Source organism: Electrophorus electricus, chromosome 13 (genome assembly GCF_041902795.1).
Source record: "Electrophorus electricus isolate QZ-2024a chromosome 13, ASM4190279v1, whole genome shotgun sequence".
Taxonomy (NCBI): domain Eukaryota; kingdom Metazoa; phylum Chordata; class Actinopteri; order Gymnotiformes; family Gymnotidae; genus Electrophorus; species Electrophorus electricus.
Window position 1 is genome coordinate 16842942 of NC_137509.1, and position 18423 is coordinate 16861364.

General features: G+C 37.9%; 2 protein-coding genes across 2 annotated transcripts; both read right to left on the reverse strand.

Moving 5' to 3' along the window:
• Positions 1-1359: 1359 nt before the first annotated feature.
• diras1b (DIRAS family, GTP-binding RAS-like 1b) lies at positions 1360-8161 on the reverse strand. Its single transcript, XM_081695275.1, has 2 exons — positions 8064-8161; positions 1360-5586 (listed from the first exon to the last, which is right to left on the reverse strand). The coding sequence occupies exon 2, from the start codon at positions 5550-5552 to the stop codon at positions 4956-4958; it is 597 nt and encodes a 198-aa protein (XP_081551401.1). The 5' UTR covers positions 5553-5586; positions 8064-8161; the 3' UTR covers positions 1360-4955.
• A 4752-nt stretch (positions 8162-12913) lies between these two features.
• zgc:101744 (Receptor expression-enhancing protein 6-like) lies at positions 12914-16819 on the reverse strand. Its single transcript, XM_027014193.3, has 5 exons — positions 16523-16819; positions 15399-15492; positions 14839-14977; positions 13632-13800; positions 12914-13176 (listed from the first exon to the last, which is right to left on the reverse strand). Exons 1-5 carry the CDS (start codon positions 16638-16640, stop codon positions 13142-13144), a joined length of 555 nt encoding a protein of 184 aa, XP_026869994.1. The 5' UTR covers positions 16641-16819; the 3' UTR covers positions 12914-13141.
• Between the last annotated feature and the right edge of the window lie 1604 nt (positions 16820-18423).

Consider the following 18423-nt stretch of genomic DNA (forward strand, 5'->3'; position numbering starts at 1 on the left):
CCCTTCAACACATTTATGTTTACTGATGTCTCTGTCCTGTTTCAAAAATGCAAAAAGCACAGCTTTAGTGTCCTTTCTCCTTCACAGTCTTATACTTCCTTGTTGGGATCATCAAAATCTAAATTCATCAGTTATGTTTTGACCCTCTACCCATACTTGGATCTCTAGTTGCCTTATTTTACAGTATAGGGACATTTATAGCAGATGCAGGGGAAATCGCTTCTGCTGCACTGACCTCATTTTCCTTGAAGCATGAAATTATGCTGAAGCCTATACATCTCTCTCTTCTCTCTCTCTCTCTCTCTCTCTCTCTCTCTCTCTCTCTCTAACATCAGTAGTATATCTCATAAGCCCTAAAAGCTGCAGACACTGCATATGCTGACACAAAGACCATTGCACATTGCAGAGACAGAGAGAGAGAGAGAGAGAGAGAGCAAGAGAGAGAGAGAGAGAGAGAGAGAGAGAGAGAGAGAGAGAGAGAGAGAGAGAAAAAAAATACTGTAGTTTTCATTCAGTGTAGGTGCGAACTCCCTCACCCCACAGCCACCATTTTGTGGTGTGTACCCTCAGCACAACACATCTCCTTCACAAAATGTGACACTGACGTGCTGGACCACTTGTTCCACACACTATCTTACCTACCTCCCCTATAGTAGAGCGAGACCATCCTGAAATGATGTAATTGTGCATTAAACATCTGCACTAAGTGGATTCCTGCATTTGGAAATGTCCCTACCAGTATGATGTTGCTATGGAAACCATGTTTAGCACAAGATTCTAAGGCATATGCTTGGGTCAAATGTGTAAGCTTAGACAAAATTATTAAACTTGCCTAGGGGCAAGAAAAAGATAGCAGTTGGTTTAATATAATACTAATTTTTATTAAAAAAGCCATTTATCAGAGAATATTATTTAAGTATATATTTTACAGAGTACAGTATCCTTGATTTTCATTAGGGAGTGTACATCATTTTTGTTAGGAAGACTATTGCTAGAGCACATTTACATCATGTCTTTAATAAGGAGTTAAAAAGATTTTACACTCAAATTATATTGTAAAAAAACTATTCAGTAAAAAACATCACATTAAAAAATGTTAAAATGGTAAACATAAAAGTGAATTGCAAAAAAATAAATAGATAACTTCACAGTTTTATTTGTTGCCTTCATGCAGGCGATTGTGGCTCGTGCAGTGTTTTTACTTCCCACTGTTTAATTCACATCCAAACATTCAGTTTTCCTTTGTTCCCTGTACAACCAGGAACTGACTGAACAAGTACAGGCAATCCAGCACTGCTGTGCAGTCAGCTAAGATGGAACTGATACTGGTTTTTAGCAGGCATATGAAGAGATCTAAGCCACTAGTGTAAGTTGACAGAGGTTTAAAGGTCTGTTTCTATTTGCCAGATGAGATTCCCTTCTGAATTTCAGCCTTGAGCTCATATCATTATAACTTACATACATTTTACAGCTATTTACAAGGTGACATGTAGGATTTAAACAGACGTTTGATAACTTAAGTGTTGTTTGTCTTTTTAGGTGGTGTATGGGTCTGTACAAAAGATTCTGGGTTGCTGGGCCACGCAGTGGGATAACCCAAGCAAACAGCCAGAATTGTGGTTATATGATGCCCAAGATTCCAGTCTCTGCAATCATGTGATCAAATGGACATGTTCAATTTACAGAGAGCTTACTGGGTAACACCTATGAAGCAGTTGATATTTTTAACACAGTTATTTTTTGTTTTCTGAATAATACATTAATAATACTTTTGTACTACACTTAATTTTATTAATTCAGTGTTCATACTTTGAACCATATTGTGAAACTACATAGCCTGTAAAAATATGCAAGAGTTTATGTCTATACTGTTGAGCGAACTGAAGAGCAGTAATATCAGTCATGTACTGCTGTCACACTGTGCATGTTGCTTGATCCTTTTTTTAGTCATTTGTCTAGTGGTGTACATACTGCAACTTAATAATCAAAACATTCTCCTGCATGTCATGTACTGTTCCAAAAAAACTGTTTGCGTATCTTTCATACTGTACTCACATATTATTTTGAAGAGCCATATCACATCAGAACATATCAGTTGAAATACTGGTGAATATGAAATAGAAATTGTTTCATATCCTTATGAAGCCTAAAGTTTACAGCTCTTATTTATTTTGCAGTTTAGCTTATGGACTGATTTCATTAGACCTCTTTTGTCTCCATGTAGCTGCAATCTTAATAAATTACAGAACATAGACAGAGAGATAGAGAAATAAATAACTGATTGCTGCACAGTGCAGAGAAGTAGGATTCAGAGTAAGAGGTGTGCATGCTAACTATGAGAGTATGTAAGGCTGTTTTACAGGTGCTAGGGTGTCCCCAATGTCTGTGCCTCTTTTCAGGCAGAAGTACAAGTGGCATAACTTATCCGAAAGCCAGCTTGGCTTCATTAAGATGTGACAAGCTCATAAACAGTGTAGCAGAATGCACGTACGTACACTGTAGCATTAGTGCAAGTGCATTAGCTGACTAATAGTGAAGAGGTGTCTCTCTTTATTAACACAATGGCATACATGAAAGTTATGAGACACTTGAGAATTGTTATTTCCACTACTAATATGCAGGAAATTAAAATAAAATAATTATTTGAATATGTATTACTTAATATACCCAAAGTCTAACAGCTGTGGTCTTAAGAGGTTATGTTACAGAAAAAAGAGATATAATTGTAAATACTAAAGTATGTTTATGTTTTAAACCTTTATGTTATCAATATGTAGTAATGTTTTGATAATAGATCTTTGTGAGTCTACAATGTATTGGCAAATATCAACTTACTTTAGTTGCATACTTGACTGAAACTGGTCTGCTTGTTACAAGAAAGGGAAAGTTGATTTGCTATTCCAAGCCCAAATCAGTCAAGAAAAAAACTATTTGCATTAAGAGAGCCTGAAGAGATAAGGACCTAATCTAGATAATTCCCAAATAAGTACCACTGCATAGAAACACAAATCATGCCATTAAGACTTGGATTTGCAATGAGTAAGCACAACTGAACATGCAACAATCAACATTATGTTTTCATTTAGATGTTTTTAGCTATTTATTTTCTAAAATGTTATAGATGATGTAGCATATACTCCAGAGGGAATGGTAAATAGGATGACAGCATGTAGAGGTTACACTTGACAATCCCAATTAAATTTTTGTCAACATGATCTGTTTTTGTAATTAGTTATGTAAATGTTGGTTCAATGCACAATAGTTCTTTTATCTCAAAAAAACATCAATGGCATCAATTCCTGTGACAAAAAAGACCTTGAAGAAATGCAGAAAGAAACGATTGACTGACGCCACACCTTGTAAGACATGTGCACAGTGCATTTTAGTCTTCCTATACTAACATTAAAATTGGAATAATAAGACTTTTATTTACAGTTATGATATGAGACCTTTAATAGGTATTAAAGGGTATTATATATTGCAGCAAACCATCTATGAGAGGCAATTATCTGGTCAAACATGGTAAAATGCACAAACTCCTTCAATAAAGTGCAATGTGACTGCATTTTTGCACAGGATTGCATTTTCCCCAGTTGCTGGGTCATTAGTAGGACACCAAATATGAATGTTAAACTAAATCTGTTCTAGGCCAAAACAATAAGGCTTTAGCTCTATATTTCCATCAGCAAGCAATGTTACTCTGCATAAATTAGAATAAACACAAACTGTAGCTTATAAATGGCCTTTTTATGGACACCTCCTTTGTATAGTCAAATTATTTGGGGAGTTAAACGTTCTGTATTGTTGATAGATGCTAACTTTTCAGAGTTAGTTGTTTCTCAACTAGAGGCACAATTTTAAAAAATATTCCTTTCTATTCAGATGAACAGCTCAGGTCCATTTTTCTCTATCCCCCCAACACACACACACAGACACACACACACACACACACACACACACACACACAGACACACACACACAGACACACAGACACACACACACACACACACACACACACACACACACACAAGATTGTTGTTGATGTATTGGAATGCTTTCAAGAGAGCATGGGTTTCTGGAGATCTATTTCATTTCTACTAGCAAACATCTTATTCCAACAGTACCTTTAACAAAATGATTGTCTTAAATATTACCTGCTACAAAGGATTAGTATGATATAGAGAAAGCAAACATGCAAATGGAGTTAGCTGCACAATTGAGGGTAGCCTTTTGCTCAACACTTGCACAGATCTTTGGAACCATAGTACTTGGTTTATCAAGAATATCTATGTTAGTTATTTCCCTGTTTCCAAAGTCTAAAAGTTGTTTAATTTCTCTATACTTGTTTAAAAAATGGGTTAAAACCACAGTCCAATTCATACAAAGGACAAAAGGAAATTACATTGATGTTCATAATATTTTTCTCATCCAAAACCACCTGGTCCTTTGCTTCATGTTTCTGTCAGAGCACATGTGCATATACAGCAATACGGACCAAAACTTGTTATTTATCCTGTGGTAGCACCACACAGCCATGCTCAAGAAACTTAAGCAACAGAGATTTTTAACATTATGGATATGAGGGTGTATTCAAAAGAATGTTTCTCAGAGCAACCACCCGTTAGTTAGTTAGTTCGTTCATAGATTAAACTAATAGTGTACAATGACATGATGCTGATACAATCCCTTCAGAATGGTGGTAAGTGATGGAATGGGGTTAATGGATGTGATGTGCACATGTGTGAACATGAGCAAATTGAACATGACTAGGCCAAATCATCGCTTAGGACTGTTGAACTCCAGGGTCTGGGGGAGAGGCAGGCCACTGGAAATATGTATGAATTTACTATGTCAACTGACTGACAACACACTTTACTCTCACTCTCTATCCCCCTTTGAGATAAAGAGATTCTATCTATAACTATAGTCTCATCCATGTTTAACCAGCCATGTACCTACATGATGCTGCATTTCCCCTTCAGTTTGTCAGTGCGTTTCTGTTTTCCTGAGTGTTTGCCATCAATATTTAGACTCATGTTGCGTTTCTTCTCCAGGTTGAGAAGCTCTTGAAAAAGCTCAGTGACATTGTGGTTGGTTTTGGCTGATGTCTCCATAAAGGCGCACTTCCATGCATTGGCCTGAGTCTCACCATCATTGGTTGCCACCTCCCTTTGAGTCTCATCGCTCTTGTTGCCTACCAGCATAATAGGGATGTTCTCCATGCTACCTTTGATGGCCAGTATCTGCTGGTAGATGGGTTTCAGCTCTTCCATTGACTGCTTGCTGGTGATAGAGTAGACCAGTATGAAGGCGTGGCCCTTGGAGATGGATAGGCGCTGCATGGCAGGGAACTGATGGCTTCCCGTGGTGTCTGTGATTTGCAGTGTGCAGACGCTCTTGTCACAACTGATCACCTGTCTGTAGGTGTCCTCGACTGTGGGGATGTAGGTGTCCCGGAAGGTGCCCTTTACAAAGCGGAGCACAAGCGAGCTCTTGCCCACACCACCTGCTCCAAAAACCACCACACGGTAGTCATTACTCTGCTCAGGCATGTCGGGGTTGTCAGATGAGTCGCTCTCTCAACACCTGAGAAAAACAGTTCAGAAACCACTTACTTGACTTACTGTCCATAAATCACCATCACCTAAGGTTAAGTAGTTTAGTCTAAAAGTCCACTGTTGGCTCAGAAGTAAGCAGCCCTGAGGCTTGAAATCATAAAAATTGTACCACACCTCACCAGAGAAACTGTGAATGAATCTGTGTCTATAGGTACATGTAGGTGTAAAGGTACATTATACAGACACACATATACATTCTAATATACCTTGAAAGTATGTGAGGAGGGGTGCTCTTTGTATGAAAGGGGTGAGAATAGCCAGGGTGAGATTCAAACTGCTTGACAATGGGATTGTAGTGGCTTCACTATGCTCTTTTAGCAAAAGCAAATAAAGAAAAGCTCTCTCATTGACTTCTCAGAGCCTCTTTCCATCTCTCTCTCTCATTTTTTTTTCATCCTGTGCTGGTAGATCAATGTGCAGAGGACATTAAGCCACTGATCAATAATAGTGTCTAGTTATTTTAGGGCCCTGATAGGCCACGTCCCACTGTGTGAAGGTGTCCCAGACACCAGTGTGCTTTGATTGATGGCAATGTTCTCTGGAGTACAATCTTAATTTTGTATAAGCCCTGTTTGGAGGAGTCACAGACCTTTTTAACTTGACTGTCACTGCCAAATTCCATTATACATTAACTCTGGCACAAGTATAGATTATAATGCATACGCATCAATTCAAGGTGCTCTCTCTCTCTCTCTCTCTCTCTCTCTCTCTCTCTCTCTCTCTCTCTCTCCCCCCTCCTCTCTCTCTCTTTCTCTCTCTCTCACCCTCTCTCGCTCTCTCTCGCTCTCTCTCTGCTATGCTGATGCAGCTTGATTTTGAAGTAACTCTGCTTTGAATAGAGACAACCAGTAGAGTGAATTTAAAGTGTCAGTTCTAAAAGAAGCCAAATGCAGAAGTAGCTCAGTGATTTGTAAGAATGATTATATCTGCTCTTGAAGAATCACTCACACTTAGCTCTACCTACAAACTAACATTTCGATTTAAACTGTGCATATAGTACACCACAGATTTCCAGATACAGTCACCAAGAGTCACAGCATTGCACAGTAACACATCTGAATATGGGGTTTCCCTCTTCTCAAATTCAGGAGAGAAGGAGAAAAGCAAAGAAATCTTATTTTTTTCCACACAAACAGTGCAAAATAATTTTTAAAAAAGGTTGAGAACACAATGCCAATTGCTGGAATGATTATAGTACAGACCTCTCAGGAAAGTCTATACAGTCTGCACTGTATTCTTAGCAAAATGCCCCTGTGTCACATTGATTTCCTCTGAAGACCTCCTTTCTGTGCATTACCATATACAAAGTATTGTGTACATGTGACTCTCTGTTGATTACAGCTGTCAAAAGGTTTTGTGAATTCTTAATTTAAATGAAGAATGTTGGTCTCTGAGGACATTAACCCACAGTACAAAAGAGATGGACAGATAGAGAAAGATGTTTGATTATTGCACCAGGATTAACGAGTACTTTTGACGCAATTTGAGGTGGAGTCAGGCAGTAACTATTAAGACAGAATGTATTAGTCTGCTGGGAGTCTTTTATATTGAGATCACTTTTCTTTGTCGTGATTTAAACAATATGCTTTACAGCAAATCCCAAAGTACTCAGAAATACTCCTAGAGAGCAAGCTGTTTAATCAGAAGACTCTATGCCAAACCTTCATAAATACTATACAAATGGCATCTGTTATAATTATTCAGCATATGTCTCTATGGTGCTAAATTTGTTTTTAAGCCTGTGTGTCTATGGGCGTGTATGTATTACAGTGTACACCATACCACAAGATGATTACTCTTTGTAGAAAAAAGAAAGGTGCCTAAAAATATCATGCCACCATCTGCCATCTTACTGCACCAACTGTTGTCTGGATTAGTACAACCCAACACAAAACAACCACACATAAATTCATACAGATTCATATATTCCCACACAAACAAAAATAAACTCATAAAAACTCATAGCCGTATACTGTCCCACAGAAACATTCAAATTACATAGCTGTGTTTTTTTTCTGAAACAGAAAACTTAACCCATCCTAAACAGAACAAGAAACAACTAGGCCTACTTCAGTAAGATATTTTATCATTGTATAGCCATTCTGATAATCTAAAGTTACTCTAGATACACTTTTTAAAAGAGAACTGCTAGATGTAAAAAAAAAAAAAAAAAAAAAATTGACACAAGTATAATCCTGAAGCATGTATCAAGTCTTACTTCTCAAAATCAAAGTAAAAGGTTCTGCTTTGCTATCCCCAGTTACTCTTCCCAAAGGGAATTCATCATTGAGAAAAAGAAATTAACTACTGTACCTTATTAAACAAACAAGCTTAATAAAGTAACCAGCATCATGCAGTGTATATTATTCAATTTCAGTATCACCCTCAGCACATGTACCACCTGTATCCATTCAGTCACAAAATAGGAAATCACAGGTGCCTTACCATTTCAATAAGTTTGGGACATTCAGACTGGTTCCCACACCTCACCATGTGTTTTTTGAGCAGTGTGTATTCTCCAGGCCTGCAATGGGAGGGATCCCTAGATAACGCTTGCTGATCTGATTGACCCACTGTGGGCTGAGCTCAGCAGCTAATCATCTCCACATGATCTGCCACTGCTGGACACTGACCCACTTCAGAAGATTTAATATCCCAGCATGCAGCTTCACCATATGTGCACACTCCAGCATGCAGCCAAGTAAAGATCTACTATTGTACCAATATTTTAGTGCAGGGTTTTTTTGTAATGGATAGCAGATCCAGGGCACGTTTTGATTGTTGTTACATGTACTACTGCCTCTCACTGCAGACACCAGGCACTCATGTATATGGAGTTAACCAACTCTTCAATACCATACTCTATAGGTTAACTTAATGGTGCTGATGGAACAACGTACCCTGGAAGTTTAGACTGACTTATACAGATTGTGTGGAATAAGACAGAAGTTACTATTTGGTGTAGTGACATCATTCAAAGTAGTTCACATCATACATAACCGAAAACATATATAATAAAATATGATACTCATGGTATCTAAATAAACCTGAGTGGGTACCTGTTAATAATAATGAAGGTTCATGTCCTTGAAAGGACTACAAAAGATGATGAGCCAGACATGCAGGATCCAGAAAACATGACTTAATGGCCTGTGTCATGGTCCAATGACGTGTGAGTCAGAAGACTATGAAAGTGTAATACAGAGATCAGTAAATTTCATTCTACTCCAAAAATGAGCACCTCTTTAGGATCTATCCTTATTTAGCCTACAATATGCACCCAGTCTGTTTACTTTTTATGACTATGTACTTATCTTATGTGGTGATGGGACTGATTTACAAGAAAATACTAGAGGGAGTTAGTAGAAGAAAGTTCTGCTGAATGAAGAATACGATAATGTAATGAATGGTTTTAGCATGTTTTAACAATAGATTAAATATTATTGTGTAACGATCTTTTTCGCTCAAATTTATCTGGACCGTCACATATATACATTTGTATGCATATGTGTAACTACATATTTTACATACATGTAGTATACACACATTTGTACTGCGCAACTATAACATATGTAATATAAACACAGACTGCTTCACAAGCTACGTAACATGGTCTTTTACCCATCATATTATGCCAGCAAAAACCAAAACGAGCAGAAGCGGTGTAAGACTGGCATGCTCTTAACGCCCATGCAGACAAACATGTACCCCACTGAAGCTACGGGCCGTTCGAGTCCGTTAATCAAACCCTTCTTACATCGACACACCGTTCCTCGAGAAGAGGGTCCTGTTTTCGTGTAAGACTCAGTAAGACCCACGTCAAACTGACACGGGTCAGACTGCCATGGACTCCCTAAATGTAGGCTCTGTGTACGTCTGGTACTATTTTTTATTTTTCTTTTGTCAACAGATGACGCATGCTCTGAGGCTAACTTAAACTCTCCCACTCGAAATTTACTTGCATGTCTCTCATTGTTCTATTGTTTCATTTTACCTAGTTTGTAATGGTGTTTCAAGAATTCGTTACACTACAGTAAACTGGGATCAGTAGTCGATGCTCCCTGTGCAGTCTACGATATTATACGCAGCCTGTTTTCATTCATAAATAGCTGAGCGCCCGGATCACCCTGGTGGTAGACTGCTGTTATTCACAAGCATTTCTAACAGTTCACTTCAACAAGAGAAATATGAATCAACGTTTTCTTAACTATAACGTTAGTTCCTCTAGCTCTTTGTTCGTTGTCATTAAACAATTTATAACGTTAATATCGCCACAGCATCTTATTTAGATAATCTCGAAAGTGAAGACCATTCATACCTCATCTCTGGAATGTGACATTCACCGGCAAAAACGAATCTAAATCTTTGTACAAGAACTGTCTGGCGAACCATGATGCGAACCGTTTTACTACAACAAACAATAGCTGCTTAATGAATAAACTGATTTCGCATGACAGCGTGCATTTCGACTCACCTACCTGAACTTAACGGATTCCGTGTGACTAATTTTATATACTAGATCAAAGACAAGCTACGCCAGTCGCGTCCTAAAGCATTTTACTGAAATAATGAAGACCTGGTACAGATCAATATCAACCGCAGTTTCTCTCTCTCTCTCTCTCTCTCTCTCTCTCTGTGTGTGTGTGTGCGCGCGCGCGCGCAGTGGTTGGTTCGTATTGAATTCAAACAGTAAAATAAGATGTAATCCATAAACTGAAAGATAAAAATGAAAGAATGATTAATTTATTATATTTTAATTTTTTTCAAGTCATGGAATAAAATGAAGTAAAATAAGTTATATTTGAATACGAAACAGTTTGTGTTGTGGTGCATTATTCAGTAAAGAGTCACGTAAAGTGTACGTTTTCTCTTTATGATTAGTGACAACTGGTCTATTTACAGGGGAAAGCTCTAGTGAGAGTCTTGTACACAAATGTTCCTCTCTATGTGAGCACCACATGAAGACAGGATAAGAGTACAGGAATGCACTGCCTGTACTAATTGCTCAAAGCAGAAGGCAGGTCAGAAATATGACATTTTACACGGATCAGCCATAACTTTAAACCACCTGCATGTGTAGGGCTGCCATTGTGCCATCAAAGCAGCTCTCACCCTTCAAATGATATGGACTCCACCAGACCTCTGAAGGTAGTCTGTGGTATCTGCCACCTAGACATTAGCAACAGATCTTTTGAGTTCACCAAGTGAATTTGGTGACTAAGACAACAGTTTGAACTCTGTCATGTTCTATAAACCATTCCTGAAAAATTTTTCCAGTCTAATAGGCCACTGCCATTAGGGAATACTGTTATCATGAGTGGGTACACTTGATCTGTAACAATGTTTAGGTAGGTGGTATGTGTCAAAGTGATATCCACATGAATGCCAAGACCCAAGGTTTCCCAGTTGAACATTGCCTGAGTGCATCATACCGCCTCTGTCATCTTGCCCTTTTCTTCAATGTATCCTGGTACCATGTCTTCCTCAGGTAAGAGATGCACATGTAATTGTCCACCCACATAAAAGAAAACATGATTCATCAGCCCAATCCACCTTCTTCCATTGATCCATGGTCTAATTCTGATGTTCACATGCCCATTGTAGGCACTTTCAGTAGTGGACATATGTCACCATGTGCACTGTGGCCAGTGTGCTGCTATGCACTGTGTGTTCTGGCACATTTGTATCATAGCAAGCATCAACTTTTTCAGCAATTTGTGCTGCAATTGCTCTTCTTGGGAATTGGATCAGACAGGCTAGTCTTCATTCTCCACATGCATCAATGAGCTTTGGGCACCTGGTGACCGTGTTGCCAGTTCATCAGTTGCCCTTCCTTGGATCACTTTCGGTAGATTTTAATGACTGCATACTGGGAATGCCCCACAAGAGCTGTTGATGATCCAGTCATCTAGCCATCACAATTTGTCCCATGTCAAAGTCTTTCAGATCCTCGCGGTTGCTCTTTTTTCCTGCTTCCAACACATCAAGATGTGACTCTTAATTAGCTTCCCAATACATCCCACCTCTTGACAGGTCCCATTGTAATGAGAATCAATGAGTGGTTTCAATACGCTTGCTGAGTGAGCTTATTATACAAAGCACTCTAAATATTTTAATAGCCACTGTACTGTATTAACTATAGTCTGATTCAGATTAACACAGATTAAGATGTGTCTTCATGCTGCCTATCTCGCTCTCACAAGATTATAACAGTATAGGTTATCTTGATGTAGAGGTGGCTCCAATGCAAATTAGAAAGAAAAAAAAACAAGAAAAAAAAAAAAAACAACATGCTCTATATTGAGTCAAACAAGCCTAATGTTGTATTTGATCAATGTAGACCAACTTTATGATTTTTAATTCAGAAAGATGTCAGCCATATTAGTTAATACCTAAGGTATAGCACATATTTCAGGCATTACATATATGCTGGATTCTTGTTTGATTTAAGAAAACATATTTATGTACCGGGTGTGAACTGTTTACCTGAGATTATGTCTGTTTTAGCTTCCACAAAGGTTTATTCAGTAACAGTGAAGTTTCCATCGTGACAGGCTGAGGAAGCTGACACAGGGCCTGCTCACGTCTCCTCACTGGAGTATTTCTGAAGAAAATATTTTGCAAGTGCCACCACCACTCACAAGCTCATATTACCTAACACAAAGCTTTAGGAAACCCATAGCAAACCCACATACAAGCAGTTCAAGCAGGTGATGAGAAAACACACAAGAGAGCTTTAGAAACATACATGAACAAGAAAAAACACTGAGCTCCGACTCCACACAGAAAATGATCTTACAGTGTAGATCCAGTAAGTGATTAAGAAAATCAGAATGTTTTCAATATCTGCAATTAACCCAAAATGGTCTAGAGTCCATGTCAGGCTCTATACCCTATCAAGGCCAGATTTAGATACTGTGCTATAGATTTGTCACAGTCATCCACATAGTCTACAACTTGCTCAGCACAGCTCCACAGTAGCAGCTGGGGTAACACTGACCCCTGGAGTCCAACAGGAGCAGCACATATGAGACTGCCTGATCTGTGCACACATGCTAGCAGGGAAGGGTTTAGCCGATATCCAAGCCAAAGGTCTGGATATCAGTTTAAACAAATTCCTATCATGGTCAGTGATAGCTTGCCTCTTCTGAAAGGTGAAAAACAGCCCTAGCAGCCCTTCGTAGCCTTTGTAGCCTATATAAACAATACATCCACAGCCTAAATCTGGTTTTATAAGTAACAGACCTTCTACAGCAGACCCATCAAGCGCACCTATTTTGAAGCAGTAATCAAAATTTTTCACAAATAAATTTTTATTAAAATCAATCTTGAAACAATATTTATGGTGAGTGCAATACAAACTTTTACCTTACATTCACATTTAAATTGATTAACACCGATTCACTGACTCAATTTTGTAATTATCAGTTCTTTTGGGATAGTTGTCTGTAGTTCTTAAAAGGATTGTAGTTGGAACCAAAGACATCATGATAACAAAACTATTAAGTCGTCATTTTTCCAAATCATTTGTTCTTGTCATTGCCGAACATGGTAAAGCCTGAAAGAGAGAAATAAAATAAAATAAAAAAAGATTTCTCCATCCACTGAGATTGCACTGAACATGTCTGCTAAGTACATTGTATATTAAATATTTACTAATAAACATGGAAAAAGGAAGTGCATCACCCATTAATTTTAATTTCAAATTAATATGAAAGCAAAAGGTTCACGGTTCACCATCCCTCCCCTTCTATATTCATATGTGTAGTGTAGATTTGTCTTAAAAGGGAGTAAAACAATTAAAATACTATTAAGGACAAATAGCGCATAGACTATTATAACACCTCCCTACTCATCTTATTTTTATTTTTTAATCATTTTAAGCTCCATTTTGTACAACACACTTATAATGTATATAACAAACAACTATGTTATACTGCAAGAGTCAGTGCCAAGTAATCAAAGCCTGAAACACGGCTTATTAAGATTCTGCAACAGAAGGGGCCCACTTACCTTCACGGGCCACAGACTGAGCTGCACTTTTGGACTTGCCGCTCAAATCTTTGACCACGGTGTCAAGCACTGCCTCATGCTTGAGGAAGAAAGGTCTCACTAGGCGTGTATATATGATCTGAGAGCCATTCCAGGAAATGGGGGCCATGCACCACAGCAAAAACACACACTGTGGGTAAAGGGATGGAGCACTTAAGTCTGAGAAGTAACCGTGTCCTATTAAGAACAATTTGTCCTATATTTTTAAATTCTTTGTCCAAACAATCTTGATTTCTGAAGCAGTCTTCTTTGGGAAAGTGACTACTAAAGGAAGGCTCAGGCATTAGAGCTGAAGGGAGGGTCCTGGTGTTCACCTCAGGATCCACAGTATCCCACTTCCCACCTCTTCATCTCCAGTTTGTGGTTAGACTTGGAAAGGAACAAGGTCATCATCTAAACATTTTCAGACAACCCACTGGGGAAAATCCAATTCAGTCAGATATATTTTTTGGAAGATCACTGTATTAATTTCAATCATCTTAAAAAGACACACAATGTCTGCACATCATATAACTACTTGTTATTCTCGTAAGAAAATTAAAACCATTTAAGTAATTTAAAAAAATCAATTTCATATTTTAAGAAGCTCTGCTTAGTCTTTAAACACTCCTAAATATGCCCCTTTGATCTCAAAGCCCCATTTTAATATGATCAATGTTTTCTGATGATGCTGATATGATGAAACAAATCTGCAATAAAACTCTAGAAACATAATCCATACTACTGTATGACATGGGTTTATGCTATACTCTGATACAAAACTCCTATAAACACCTGCCAAACTATCCACTTTGAGATTAACATAAAAGTGAAATGCTGAAATGTAATTAAAATGATTTGAATGAAATTGCTTTGGTACCCACACTCCACATTTATGCAATGTTAAAGCATTTGAAATTGATTCTTTTGAAACTCAAGTCACATTTGGCAGAACAGAATGTACACTTTGACTGCAATTAAGCCACATGAGATGTATCAAAAAAAAAAATCCAATCCTATAAAATGGTAAATAATTGAGTTATTTAGTGCAGATTAAGGTTAATTAAATAGTTATAAAAGCAGAAACATTTATTTTAACTATTATACACATTTTAGCTAAAATACATACTTCACTATTTTTTAAAAAAAGACAATATTGCCACTTGGACAGATATCCTCATACTCATACCTTTCCAGCATAGTAAAAGGGAAACCAGAACAGGAAAATGTCTGAGAAGAACTCTGCCACACTGAAGAGTCCATACACCACCCAGTAGGTCAGCCACTGGGTGTCGTCATCCTTGCTACTGCTCTCAATGGCTTTAATACTGCACCAACACACACAAGAGGATGAGCATTTAAAAGGTCAACAACATTACACATAATTTAAAAGGATTTACAAAGACCCATTTTTATACCCAAGTATGCTTAGCTAAGATTCATCACAACAGGTCACCCTAAAGGCTATTCCTGATGAGGTTATTTCTATCTCTATGGGAGAACTTCAGCATTAAGGATGCAAATTCTTAATTCACATGGACTTCTCGAGCATGCACAAACTTGGTGTCAATGTTCGAACTCTTCACGACTGACAGCAAGTGTACCATAGTGATATGTAGAGATATTCAAAACTGTAGTGAACTTTGTGCACTTCACTCAATTTTGAATCTCTCTAGACAGATGCATATATTTTCAAACATATTCTCTATTTATACATTAAGATAAGCACAGTAATTGAGGGATACTTACGAAGCATATGCAGGGTAAACAAATCCAATCAGGTTGCAGAGAAGAGAGGCACCATAACCAAATAATAGATATAATGCAATGATGGACACTGCACCTGCACACACACACGAAACTACTCAAACTGGACCAGGGCACTGGAAGAGGTGGATGTTGGGAACCAAGCGCACAAAGCTCAAACAGTCTGCTCAAATGCATCATAGGCAAATTACCAACCAACTGCACCTTATCTGCATTGAACGATCTGCGTTTAGCTTAAATGGTGCAAGCTATACACCTAGGAGACTTGTCAAAAATGTAAATGAATGCAGCGCAAACGCAACATAATGGGCAAGGCCATCAGAATCTACTCGGCGTCTCAGACTGCATAGAACATGCTACCCGGTTAAAAATAACCCCAGGGATCAACTTTTAATAGGAACAGGAGGGGCAAGCAGATGAGCCCATAGAACGGCATCTTGGGACATTCTGCTGTTATTGATATAAGGGAGACACACCTACATTTTGCATGGCTAGTATAAATACAAAAACACAAATCTAATTTGTCGATTAAATGGCACGCATTACCCATTTTAGACAGGTGATCAAACATGACAAGACGATATCGATTTAAGATAAATTTAACACAGTATTCGCAGACAGGCTCTAGACTGCACATGGGATCGACGATCATCATAGCAGAGATTCACATTTCGGTTGTTTATTATACTATAGGCTACATTAATATGCCTAAACAATGATCATATTATCTATGATGACGGGTCATCGCCGATTTGCTCCCAATGCTTCGAAAACTCTAAGAAGTCGATTTAGATTATGCCATACGATGATCTAAGTTAGTTCCTACAACCATTTGTATATTCACATGAAAAACATCGTGTCCTTCTCTACTTTACCAAGGGAAAAACATTCAAAGAAGCTACGAGATATAGGTAAACAGACGACAGAGGACACCTGTAGCATGTGACTTCCCACAGGTGTTTAAGTTAAATAGGAAGTTCGTGAACTCAGGACCAGGCTGTCTGCTTGTTTATGCAACAGACGAATAACACACACAAAGGCTACATAAATTGTTGTCAAACGTGAGCCGATTTACCACATAATGTAGTTTAGCTAGCGTTAGCTACCTGTTGCAATGTATTGTTTCTGAATTCCACTTCGCTCCTCCAACTTTGCTAAGAAATCCGTAACCATATTCTTCTCTTTAAAAAACGTATCATAACGGTCTGTAAGAATAGCAAACATTGTGCTCTTTCTTCTATTTGTTGCCGAGGGCGGAAAGTGCAAAAAGGACAGAGGTACGTTATAATCCCGCGAAAAAATGTATTGTTTCCAGAGCGAGTCCGAATATTTAATAGTACAAGAGATCAACGATTGCTGTTCACACTGCCGATAGTTCGTAAACAGGCAGGTAGACGTTTGCATGACGCAGTACGTTGGAAATGACTGACCGCAACCAATCAGAGATGAGGATCCCTGTACAGGTGACTAGGATTAGTGCGTAAACTCTGAACCATTAGTGAATATTTAATTAAAAATATCATTGGATGTATCATCAAACACATCCATAACATTATACTTAGATACTCATTTCCATCTGATGCTGGTTAATATTATTTAAACTATACAATATACAATCTTTTAAACTGCTGCCAGGAATAGGTTACTACGACATGCAGTACAATCAGACACCCATGAAATATGTTTATAATGAAGTTTTTTATTGTCTACCAGAGGCTCTTTTAAAGCTCACGCAGATCTAATTCCCTTGTATCAGCAGTCTAGTGTATATGGTTCAGGGTGGAGCGTGGTGCGTGGAAAAACCGGGTATCCCGCAAGTATATGAAATCAATGAATGAGCTGCGTATTACTTAACGTAGCTAACTATAACTTAACTTTTACTGCAGTTTATTATAAGCGTTCCTAGAAAGACAGTTAAACATTTAGCATCTAAGACCTTAAAAAACTGTACTTAGAAGTCTATATTAACTAATTTAGACTGTGTTGGTTAAAAATGATAGAGTTGTACATGCACAACAAATGCAGTGTTAGAAAAAAACTGAAGTTCCATAGTCTGGTGAAATCTTTGATAGCTTCCAATGCCAATAAGAACAACAGGCTATTTTAAAGAAACATTCTCTAACGACCATTGTAATGTTTCATTTTAGAACATTAAAGAAAATATTTTGATCACTAAGAAACAATAAATAATTTTTAAAAACGGATTCAAGAGCTGAAAGTGTGAGACTTCATGCTGATCACTGGCCATCCAAGGAAGGGAAAATCATGGTTGAATCGCTAAGCCTTATATAGTGAAGTAACGGGAGCGTGGAAACAGGTGAGTATGATTAGCAACCACGATCACGTTCAGATCTCAGGAGGTGAGGACCTCTGGTGGTCAGTGGCGGGATTGCCTGGTTCCTCACTGACAGTTCCACTTCTAAGACTATACAGCTACAAGCATACCACAACAGAAATGAAGTAGCGATGAATAAAACTGCTTACCATTTTTGAATTATGCTTCAACATTTACTTTACATTTTCTTTGCTGTCAGCGCTCTTGATTAGCCTTGGGTTAAATAAGATACATAGTCTATTCCTGAGAGACAGATATAAAAAAAATAAAACAATCCAAGGTGTTGAGTCAAAAAGATGAAGAAAATGTGTGCCTATCTTATCATTTAGAAATTCCTCACAGATAGTTAAGAAAGCAAATCATCTATGCCAGCAAAGAAGAATGACTATATGATTAACTGTAATCTGTATAGATTTAAAACAACTTTTTCTTGCACATCTGATGAAAGTCCTCCTTTCAGAACATCCTATTTCTCTGGAAACATTGTGTACTTCACTGCAATTTTGAATACTTCTACATCCTTAACTACAGTACACTGTAGTTACTCACACACACAAGTGCTTTTATATAATCATTTAAATTATTTTGCCTGCTCAAGTCATGTATTGTAATATGAGGTGTGCTGATGTAACAGTGTACCAGTTAACTTGGCTGAAACCAGGCCATTGTGTT